The sequence below is a fragment of the Bos indicus x Bos taurus genome, chromosome 7 (assembly GCF_003369695.1).
Source record: "Bos indicus x Bos taurus breed Angus x Brahman F1 hybrid chromosome 7, Bos_hybrid_MaternalHap_v2.0, whole genome shotgun sequence".
In the NCBI taxonomy this organism is placed as follows: domain Eukaryota; kingdom Metazoa; phylum Chordata; class Mammalia; order Artiodactyla; family Bovidae; genus Bos; species Bos indicus x Bos taurus.
The window spans coordinates 88,066,734-88,078,751 of record NC_040082.1 but is presented as its reverse complement, the minus strand read 5'-3'; the positions used below and the strand labels follow the sequence as shown (position 1 = coordinate 88,078,751).

Below are 12,018 nucleotides of genomic sequence, written 5' to 3'. Positions count from 1 at the left end.
CTGATGATCCCGTTGCCATTTACTTTATTGTTTTGGGTTCGAGTTTATACACCCTTTCTGTGTTTCCTGTCTAAGGAAGATCCTTTATCATTTGTTGGAGAGCTGGTCTGGTGGTACTGAATTCTCTCAGCTTTTGCTTGTCTGTAACGCTTTTGATTACTCCTTCATATTTGAATGAGATCCTTGCTGGGTACAGTAATCTGGGCTGTAGGTTATTTTCTTTTATCACTTTAAGTATGTCCTGCCATTCCCTCCTGGCCTGAAGAGTTTCTATCGAAAGGTCAGCTGTTATCCTTATGGGAATCCCCTTGTGTGTTATTTGTTGTTTTTCCCTTGCTGCTTTTAATATTTGTTCTTTGTGTTTGATCTTTGTTCATTTGATTAATATGTGTCTTGGGGTGTTTCGCCTTGGGTTTATCCTGTTTGGGACTCTCTGGGTTTCTTGGATTTGGGTGATTATTTCCTTCCCCATTTTAGGGAAGTTTTCAACTATTATCTCAAGTATTTTCTCATGGTCTTTCTTTTGTCTTCTTCTGGGACTCCTATGATTTGAATGCTGAGGCATTTACCATTGTCCCAGAGATTGTTAACATTGCCTCAGAGAGTCTCTGAGATTGTCCTCATTTCTTTTAATTCGTTTTTGTTTTTTCCTCTCTGTTTCATTTATTTCTACCATTCTATCTTCTACCTAATTTATCCTATCTTCTGCTCCGTTATTCTACTGTTGGTTCCCTCCAGAGTGTTTTTTATCTCAATTATTGCATTATTCATTATATATTGATCATTTTTTATTTCTTCTAGGTCCTTGTTAAACCTTTCTTGCATCTTCTTGATCCTTGTCTCCAGGCTATTTATCTGTAACTCCATTTTGTTTTCAAGATATTGGATCATTTTCATTATCATTATTTGGAATTCTTTATCAGGTAGATTCCCTATCTCTTCCTCTTTTGTTTGGTTTGGTGGGCATTTATCCTGTTCCTTTACCTGCTGAGTATTTCTCTGCCTTTTCATCTTGTTTATATTGCTGTGTTTGGGGTGGCCTTTCTGTATTCTGGCAGTTTGTGGAGTTCTCTTTATTGTGGAGTTTCCTTGCTGTGGGAGTGGTTGGACGGGTGGCTTGTCAAGGTTTCCTGCTTAGGGAAGCTTGTGTCGGTATTCTGGTGGGTGGAGCTGGGTTTCTTCTCTCTGGAGTGCAATGAAGTGTCCAGTAATGAGTTATGAGATGTCAGTGAGTTTGGTGTGACTTTGGGCAGCCTGTATATTGAAGCTCAGGGCTGTGTTCCTGTGTTGCTGGAGAATTTGTGTGGTATGTCTTGCTCTGGAACTTGTTGCCCTTGGGTGGTGCTTGGTTTCAGTGTAGGTATGGAGGCATTTTTGAGCTCCTATCGATTAATGTTCCCTGGAGTCAGGAGTTCTCTGGTGTTCTCAGGATTTGGATTTAAGCCTCCTGCCTCTGGTTTTCATTCTTATTCTTACAGTAGCCTCAAGACTTCTCCATCTATATACCACCGATGATAAAACATCTAGGTTAAAGATGAAAAGTTTCTCCGCAGTGAGGGACACCCAGAGAGGTTCACAGAGTTACATGGAGAAGAGAAGAAAAGATTGAGATATAGGTGACCAGGAGGAGAAGAGGGGGAATCAAAAGAGGAAAGAGCAAGCTAGCCAGTAATCACTTCTTTATGTGCTCTCCACAGTCTGGACTGCTCAGAGATGTTTACAGAGTTATAGAGAGAAGAGAAGATGGAGGAAGGAGACAGAGGTGGCCAGGAGGATAAAGAGGGGAACAAAAAGGAGAGAGACAGATCCAGCTAGTAGTCAGTTCCCTAAGTATTCTCCACAGTCCGGAACACACAAAGAGATTCACAGAGTCGGGCAGAGAAGAGAAAGGGGAGGGAGGAGATAGAGATGACCTGGTGGAGAAAAAGGAGAGTCCAAAGGAGAAGAGAGTAGTCAAGCCAGTGATCTCACTCCCAATTAATAATGGTACTGAAGACTGGGTTCTTAAAGGTACAAAATTGATCAGATCAGATCAGATCAGATCAGTCGCTCAGTCGTGTCTGACTCTTTGTGACCCCATGAATCGCAGCACGCCAGGCCTCCCTGTCCATCACCAACTCCCGGAGTTCACTCAGACTCATGTCCATCAAGTCAGTGATGCCATCCAGCCATCTCATCCTCTGTCGTCCCCTTCTCCTCTTGCCCCCTATCCCTCCAAGCATCAGAGTCTTTTCCAATGAGTCAACTCTTCGCATGAGGTGGCCAAAGTACTGGAGTTTCAGCTTTAGCATCATTCCTTCCAAAGAAATCCCAGTGCTGATCTCCTTCAGAATGGGCTGGTTGGATCTCCTTGCAGTCCAAGGGACTCTCAAGAGTCTTCTCCAACACCACAGTTCAAAAGCATCAATTCTTTGGCACTCAGCCTTCTTCACAGTCCAACTCTCACATCCATACATGACCACAGGAAAAACCATAGCCTTGATTAGACAAACCTTTGTTGGCAAAGTAATATCTCTGCTTTTGAATATGCTATCTAGGCTGATCGTAACTTTCCTTCCAAGGAGTAAGCATCTTTTAATTTCATGGCTGCAGTCACCATCTGTAGTGATTTTGGAGCCCAGAAAAATAAAGTCTGACACTGTTTCCACTGTTTCCCCATCTATTTCCAGTGAAGTGATAGGACCGGATGCCATGATCTTCGTTTTCTGAATGTTGAGCTTTAAGCCAACTTTTTCACTCTCCACTTTCACCTTCATCAAGAGGCTTTTTAGTTCCTCTTCACTTTCTGCCATCAGGGTGGTGTCATCTGTATATCTGAGGTTATTGATATTTCTCCCAGCAATCTTGATTCCAGCTTGTATTTCTTCCAGTCCAGCATTTCTCATGATGTACTCTGCATATAAGTTAAATAAACAAGGTGACAATATACAGCCTTGACGTACTCCTTTTCCTATTTGGAACCAGTCTGTTGTTCCATGTCCAGTTCTAACTGTTGCTTCCTGACCTGCATACAAATATCTCAAGAGGCAGATCAGGTGGTCTGGTATTCCCATCTCTTTCAGAATTTTCCACAGTTTATTGTGATCCACACAGTCAAAGGCTTTGGCATAGTCAATAAAGCAGAACAAATAGCAAAAAGCAAAGTTTAAAAATCTAGAGTAGAGGTTGGATTCTCAAAAATACAATATTAAAGAAAAAAACAAAGTCACAAGAATTATAAAATATATGTATATGAATTGAGAAAGCAATGTCACCCCACTCCAGTACTCTCACCTGAAAAATCCATGGACGGAGGAGCTTGGTAGGCTGCAGTCCATGGAATCGCTAAGAGTTGGACACGACTGAGCGACTTTACTTTCACTTTTTACTTTCATGCATTGGAGAAGGAAATGGCAACCCACTCCAGTATTCTTGCCTGGAGAATCCCAGGGACGGCGGAGCCTGGTGGGCTGCCGTCTATGGGGTTGCACAGATTCGGACACGACTAAAGCGACTTAGCAGCAGCATATATATGAAGTTTGCTTTAAAATATAGGGTCTTTTTTTTTTTTTTTGCAAAGTAATAGTAGGTTATAAAAATGAAAATTAAAGGTGTAATAGAGGACTTAAAATAAAAAAAATTATTAATTAAAAAATGATAATAGTAAAAATATATCTAGGACTTTCTCTGGTGTTATTGTGGACAATGTGGGGTCAGTTCATTTTCAGATAGTTCCTTGATCTGGCTTATACTTCTCAAGATCTATAGGCTCCTTCCTATGTAGTCGGTGCTAACTACAGGGTTTTAATCTATTGCACCTGTCATTTCCAAAGCGGTTCCCTCTGTTTGTTTTAGCTTCTTCTGTTTCTTGGTCTCTCCTGTGTCTAATTTCCACCCTGACACAAGGGCGCTGTGGTGGACACTTTCTTAGGCTCACTTGTTCAGTCGTGCTGTGGGGAGGGAAGACACTGTAAAAAATAACACTGGCATGTGCTCATAGTGAGTAGGCCACACAGGGTTTGCCCCTGCTCACAGCGTGTGTGCTTTCCCTGTCTACACTGCTCAGGCTCTAGGTTGCTCTGCCAGGAACTGTCTGAGGCCGGCCCTGGGTTGTATGCACTTCCCAGGTCTAAGCCACTCAGGTTCAGGCACTCGGGTACTCCACAAAGGCACAGACTTGGTTGGGCCTGCATTTTGTGCCCTCCCAGGTCCGAGCAGCTCAGGTGACCAGGAGCTTGGCGAGTACGGTCGCTTCAACTTATCACCTCCCCCGTCCCTGCCGCTTGGTGTTCTGGGTGTACATCGGCGCACCTTCTCAGGTGTGCCTTGTGTCTCTTCTGGGGAGCTGATCTCTGGCTGCAACCCTCCTGGCAGATGTCGACCATCCAGAACCCCAAGAAGTCTTGGTTAGCAATGAAGCCTGCTTGCAGTTTGGTAGATGATGCCTCTCTGGGGCCGTGATTACCCTCTTCCGGCTCTGGCTGCCCTCGCCTGCCTGTCTCCTGTGGGGGATGGGCCGATCCACAGCTGGCTAGCTCTGCTCAGTCCTTTGTTCTGTGAGCCGGCCTGGCGGTGTCTTAGGTTAGTGCTTTTTGCTACTTAGCTATCCCACAGTCTGGTTTGCTATCTCAAGTTAGTTCCCTCAGATTGCCCTTGGGGCATTCAGGCCTGGTTCTTACTCTAAGCAATGCAGCCCGCGCCTCCCTGTCCAGCCCCTGCTTGCTCATGGTGGATACGGGTGTCTGTGCTGCTTCTCTGCTGGGAGTTACCATTGGGCATGTAATCTGTGGGTTTTAATTATTAATTTTTTTCTCTCCCAGTTATGTTGCCCTCTGATGTTCCAAGGCTCGTCACAGACTCGCCAGTGAGAGTGTTTCCTGGTGTTTGGAAACTTCTCTCTCTTTTAAGACTCCCTTCCTAGGACGGATCTCCGTCCTTACCTCTTTGTCTCTCTTTTTATCTTTTATATTTTTTCCTACCTCCTTTTGAAGACAATGGGCTGCTTTTCTGGGTGCCTGATGTCCTCTGCCAGCATTCAGAAGTTGTTTTGTGGAGTTTACTCAGCGTTCAAGTGTTCTTTTGATGAATTTGTCGGGGAGAAAGTGGTCTCCCCGTCCTATTCCTCTGCCATCTTCATGAGTATACATATTGAAAGAGCCCACCAACTGCCCATCACAATGAATGAAAAAGACCCATACCAAGACCCAATGTCATGTAATTTAAAAATCTTCAGGATAAAGAGAGAAATCCTTCAGTTTTTCAGAGGAAAAAAGATTACCTTTTGCAAATAAGCAATCAATAAGGTGAATAACATTGAACATATCAGAAGCAACTCTAGAGGCTAAAACATGGTGGAAAAGTGCACTTTTTCTGAAGAGAACTGATTTGCAGAGACAGGATAAATCCTCACCCAAAATTTGTTTTAAATTTCAAGATTAATGATGCCACTCACATACCAAGAGGGTGTGGAAAAGTTTATTACTGATATAATGAGGCCGCTTAGAGAGGAGACTGTCTTCCTGAACAGAACTGAAAATGGCTTGAGAGAGCAGGGAAAGGAAACTGGGTTGGGATGTTTAGGTGGTTAGAGTGGGGCTGGGATGAGGCTTTAACTTGCCATTGTTGCCAGAATATGGAACACCAGGGCTCATCAACTTGTACAGATATGGGACAGAAGGGGAACTTGGAACAGTGAGGTTTAAATCTGTCAAACACTAAAGACTGCATCAGTCTTTTTAATATACTGGCCTAGAATTCTGTACTTAGCTAAACAATCACTCAGATAGGAAGATAGTATAAAGAAATTTTCAAACAGGTCTTCTATGCACCTTTTCTCAGGAAATGAAGAAGCTATTCCAACAAAACCAGAAAGGAAATCAATAAGGAAGAAATCATTAAATCTGAAATCAAAGGCTCTAATACATGAAATATATAAAAGAATTTCTTAGGATCATGGTAAAGGGAAATCCCAGGAAGACACCTGTGCAGCATGTCTAGCAGACAATCAGTCCCAATTTGAGCAAGTGTATTGAGATCTCCAGCAGCAGTACTTGAAAAAAAGGAAGGAAAGAAAAAGGAGGAGAAAAAGGAAGGGAAGAAGAGAGGAAGAAAAAAAAAAAACTGATAGATAACCTGGCATTTTTAAAAAAAAATTATTGAGAGGAAATTTATACTTTTGCAAAAAGTTGAGATGAAATAGGTACTTAGAAAATGAATTGAAAATTAGGTAATCAATAACTCAAAAGAAAAATAAGAACTTGTAGCAAAAATTTAACACAAATGATAGAGCTCATAGTACATGGTTCAGCTGTAAATATATTTAAGCAATTATAATAACAGAATCATTGAATACATTTAATTTATAAATATAAGCATATAAAAACAATAGAGTTAATAGGGTTGAAAACAGTTGTCTCATTATGATAGGGAGTTATGAGACAAGAGGTTGCAATTTTTTTTAAATTCCTTTAAGAGGTGGTAGTTTTTGATAAAAGCTTGTAGAAGTGACTTTTTAAAATGTATACTATAATTTGATATAAATGTAATTTAAAAATGCATTTACATTTATTACTTGTGACACCAGGAGCAACCTTCTATTATTATAGTCAGGAACATTTGTTTATTCTTTTCTCTGCCAAGCTACCCAGGGGGTGAGTACAGGGCTTTCCTAGTTTCTGAGCCCAATTTGAGTTCTGGAGTTTGGTGGAAGGATTTTCTCTCCTGAGAGTGGTATTCATAGAATTTTGAGAGGTAGAAGGCACGAGAGATGCGGCAACCAAGAATGAGAAGGATGAAGACAATGAGAAAAGTAGCAAGGACAGGGAAGGACACTCTGGGACAGCTGAAGTATGGGAAGAGAAACATACTCAGAGGAATAGCCTGACTCTGACATCTGAAGAGGGGAAGAAGAATGGTAGCTTGAGTCAGTCAATTTAAGTGGTGCACTGGTGGCTGGAGGAGGAGGGCACATTGGGAGCAGTTGTCAACATTAAGGAGAGGGTTGGAGTGAAAGAAAAAGATGTGGTGAGATCAAAGTGGGAAGGATAAAGAGTTAGTAGTCTCGGGTAGGTAATGAATGAGCAGAGATAGGTATAAGTCAGCTCCAGGGCAGAAGATAATGGGTTTTAGGAGTCATGCTCTCCTTTCATCCCTTATCCCACACTCCACCAGTTTCTGTTAGTGTTGACCTCTGTTTTATCATGTTAGGAATGTTTCATAAATGCTGACTGTCTATAGTAGAGTATATTTTCTCTTTTCTTACTACACTTTCTGGTTCTTCAAGTAAATACTAAGGTCTGTCCCTGTCATTTATTAGAAAGATTTTCATTCTAGTCTACTCTCACAGGGATGACTTTAAGACTTCTGAATTAGAGAGATTTTCTGTTCATATATTTCCCCCAATTTCCTATTGAGATGTTTGTTTTCTTATTATTGAATTTTTGGAGTTCTTTATATTTTGGATTCCAGTCCATTTACAAATGTTTTCTCTTACCCTGTGGCTTGTCTCTTTGAAATAGAAGGTTTGAACTTTGATGAAGCCCAATTTATCACTGCTTTTGTTTTATGAATCATTCTTTAATTGTTACATTAAAAAAATTGTTACCTAACTCAGTGTCATGAAGATTTTATCCTGTTTTTTGTAGAAGTTTTGTAGTTTTAGGATTTGCATTTAGACTCACGATGCATTTATAGTTAATTTTTTATATGATGGAAGATATGAGTGCAAGTTATTTTGTTTTGCTTTTGCATGTGGATATACAGTTGTTCCAACATAATTTGTTTGAAAGAATATCCCTTCTCCATTGAATTGCCTTTGCATCTTGGTCAAAAATAAGTTGCTCTTATGCATGTAAGTCTATTTCTGGACTCTGTTCAGTTCCTTTGATCTATGTTCCCTTGAATCTATGTTTATGCTCATTGTTTTTTAAATGGAATAACTAGAATCATCCTTTCTTCTTTTCAGCTAGTCAGCTTACAGTTAATGGGTTACTTATATATAAAACTTGCACTTGAAAAATTAGGTATACATTTTATTTATTTATATTTATTATTAAGGTATACTTGATAAAATTTGTATTTTTGAGTCAAGAATTATAACTGAACCAAAGTAGGGAAGGAATAAATGTATAAAACTTTGAAAAACAATGGAAGGGGTTTATATTGCATTTTCTTCATATCAAAAATAGACCTTTTCTAAGATTGAAATTCAAGTACAATTTAAGATTGTATACAATCGCATGCCATTTCAGTTTTATGTGTAATTTTACATTACTAGTATAGAACTGCATGTATATTTGTACAAGTTTAAGTTCTTAGGATTTTAAATCTGTTTACTGTTGAAACATTTTACTCTTTTTGCTTGTTTATTCTATAGGACTAAGTTTGCAGCATGATATTTCTGGCTCTCTTCTAAGTTATTCATTTACAGACTCTTCTACAGAATACAAGAGTTCCGAAGAGAATTTAAGTAGCTTCCCATCACCTGAGCTCTTCAGAGGATCAGATTATTTAGGTGAGAAAATTTCAACCTTAAGTTGCTCCTCCATAGAAACTGGTCCTTTGTCTACAAATTTTGCAATGAATAATGTTCCTTTTGAGAAGGTATACTTATCTTCCTCACCAAAACCTCTCTGCCCAGTATCCACTGTGTTCCACACTCAGTCACATAGGACTATAGATCAAAACCCCCCAGATCAGGAAAAGATGAAGAGATTAGCATTTACATGTAATACATATTATCCAGTTATTAATATTGAGCAACTTTATACCTAACATATGTATATTTGTTCTCTTGAACTATGGATTATCTTTTATTTCCTATACTTCTCTTACTTTTCAATAATTCAAAGGTTGACTGGACCATCTCCCTGCTTGAATTTTTTCTACAAATTATCAGTTATTTATGTTTGCCATATGTATAATTAACAGCTTTTGGTTAATGATGCAGATTGAACATATGCCTTCCTCCACAACTTTGTGCAATGGCAGAAAATGACTTTTTAAAAAAAGACACAAACACATAAGAGTAAAGAGAATGAGAAAGAATAAAGCATAAAGTTTGGAAAGCTAGATAGCAAATGGTCTGATAAAGTGGACTTAAAAAGCTGAATCCTGAATCAACAATGGGAATACCCCTGAAACAAGCTAGTTTGTACAATACTATACTATCCCAGAAAAGCTTTCAATGTGGCTTGTAAAATACTTGTAAAAAGCTGTGTCCAAAATACAAAAATTATGGTGACTTCTCCTTCTCCTTTCCTAGAAATTTATTCTTTGGGGTATTTTGAAACAGAGGGACCCTGAACTAAGCACTGTTAATAACAGGGATACCATGGTATTTTGAAATGTTGTCATTAACCTTGTCATAGCCTCATGGTGGGTGAAGTTTACTTTCTCACTCTTTGGCTTTGGGGTTGGCCATATGACTTTGGGCAACATGGATATCAGTTGCCCAGATATCAGAAGCAAACTTTTGATATGTGCATACATAATTGGTTTTGTCCCCCTATCCTTTTGCTATCATGAGGAAAGTACAAATCTTCTTCCACTTATGATGGAAAAAACTCTTAAGCGGAACCATTGTGAGTCAGGGACCATATGCATATCCTAATTAGCTTCTACCTCTATTATTGAACTCCAGAATAAGAGATACAGAGCAGGATAGCCCTGGGCAGACTGCAGACTTCAGAGAGCTGCCCTAGTTGATTACCCAACCTATAGCCTGAAGTGGAGCTGCTTGAGTCAAATAGTAGACAGGTGTAAGAAAGAAATGCTTTCATTTCATGCCACTGAGATTTCAGTGTTATTTATTATATAGAAAAAGCCAACTGCTTCAGATACTGTCGTGAATGCAGAAAGGGGTAGTTAAATGCAAATGTATATTCCAAATTGTAGGACTGCTCACCCAATGCTTAGTCTCATCCTAACCCAATGGTCCATTTCTCTATTCAGCTTCTAGAATGCTAGCACCCAGAATTGAAACTTCCAGGCAGGAAAATGGAAGATTTTTTTCCTGAGAAATCTGAGCAACCCTAAAGAAAGTATCAAAAGATACTGACCTCAGTAGTACTTCAGTGAAACTGACAGGAACCCTACAGTGAAGTTGCCTATGTGGCCAGCCCCAGCTAAGCCATAGAGATCCCACTTAGCCATTTAGGGCCCCCTCTCAAATATGAGCAGAAGACAAGGACTACCAGACTTCTGATGAATTTTCTAACATAAAGCATAGAGGTCAAAACAGCGAAATATGGTAGTAAATCAGTAAGGTGTTGGAATAGTAAGCCTTAGACTTGCCTTTCCCCATGGACACACCAATTCAACAACAATACATGGACTAATTTGTGTCCATGTATTTCCCTTTGTGAGATTTCCCTTTGTGAGAAATCTCAAAACTAGTTGAGTGACTCCTGCACCCCCAGGCAAGCTTGAAACCAGTCACATCAAAGCAAATAGAAACATTCAAGACACCCTTTCATTATAATTCACGTCTGCCATACAGCACCATACAATTGGCAGGAAACCTTCAGCTCCCAGATTTTCCCTAGGGAGGAAGGGAAAGGACTGAACCATGTGCCAAAAGCCCTCAATTATTTGGGGATAAGCAAAGAATGGACTACTGACTTGTCTGCCTCAGAGTGCTGGTGGGACCTGACATACTCTAGAAGTCTGATGAGTGCTGAAACAAAGATACCAGTTTATCCTAGCATGAGAACATTCACTAGATCCCGGCTTCTCTCTGGGAAGGGAAAGATTTGGACTGTGTTCAACATTCCAACATTTCTGGGGCTGCCCAAGGGACTAGCTTTTGTCTCATCTGTCTTAGAGCAGTGATAGGACTTGTTATATTCTAGATGCCTCATGGCCACTAAAAACAAAGACTCTGGTTTGAACTAGCAAGAAGGTTTGAGAAGATCCTGGTTGGAAAGATTGGTGAAGGTCATCTCCTGTATGAGGCCTACCTGTTTACAGACTGGGAAAGCTGGCTGTTTTATCTAATGTGCAGACACCAACACAAATGATTAAAGAGAAAGAAGAAGCAGGGAAACTGTCCAAAAACTGAGAATAAGATAAAGCTCCAGAAAGTGACTCTGATTAAATGGAAACATGTGAACTACCTGACAGAGAATTTTAAATGATTGTCATAAAGATGCGCAGCAAATGTTCCTAAAGAACTCAGGAGAACAATGTATGGAAAAAGTGAGAATTTTAAGAGAGTTTTTAAAAAGAACCAAAAAGAAATGTTAGAGCTGAGAAAAACAATAAATGCACTAAGAAAAAAAAAAAAAAAAGTAAAAGATCAGTCAGAAGAAAGGATCAGCAAATTCAAAAATAAGTCATTTGAAATTATCCAGTCACAGGAGCTAAAAGGAAAAAGAATATAAAAGAATGAAGAAAGTTTGAGACTTACAGAACACAAGAAAACAGATCAGTATATGCATTGTGAGAGTCCTAAAGGGAAAAGGGAAGTGGGGAGGGAGGGAGAGGGAAAGGGCCAGAAGGTTTCTTCACAGAAATGGTTGCTGAAAACTTCCTAAATCTGGAGAAGGAAGTGTACATCCAGACCTAGGAACCCCAACAAACCTCAGATAAGATGAACCAAAGAAATTCACATGGGGGCACATAGTCATACTGCCAAAAGTCAAAGAAAAAGCACTTTGAAAGCAGCAGTTTTAAAAGCGACTTGATATATACAGTGAGACCTCATTAGACTGTTTATGGATTTCTCAGCAGAAACCTTGCAGGCTAGAAGAGAGTGGAAGTAAATAGACAAAGTGCTGAAAGAAAGAAACATCTGACCAATAATACCGAAACCTGCAAAACTGTCCTTAAGAAATGAAGAGAAGATAAGTCCAAACAAACAAAAGCTGAAGGAGTTAATCATCACTAGCCCTGCCTTACAAGAAGTGCTAAAAGGAGTTCTTCAAGTTAGAACAAAGGACTCTAAACAGCTGTATGAAAGCATATGAGTACAAAACTCATTGGTAAGTATATAGACAAATGCACTGATACAGTAACAGTGACATATAAATCACTCTTAAT

General features: G+C 39.7%; 1 protein-coding gene across 1 annotated transcript in view; it reads left to right on the top strand.

Moving 5' to 3' along the window:
* The window catches only part of MEIKIN (meiotic kinetochore factor), a 125,694-nt gene that overhangs the window by 11,828 nt on the left and 101,848 nt on the right, over positions 1-12,018 (top strand). Inside the window, exon 5 of the mRNA XM_027548558.1 lies at positions 8,354-8,491. Within this exon, the coding sequence (XP_027404359.1) occupies positions 8,354-8,491 (138 nt within the window). The remainder of the gene's footprint in view (positions 1-8,353; positions 8,492-12,018) is intronic.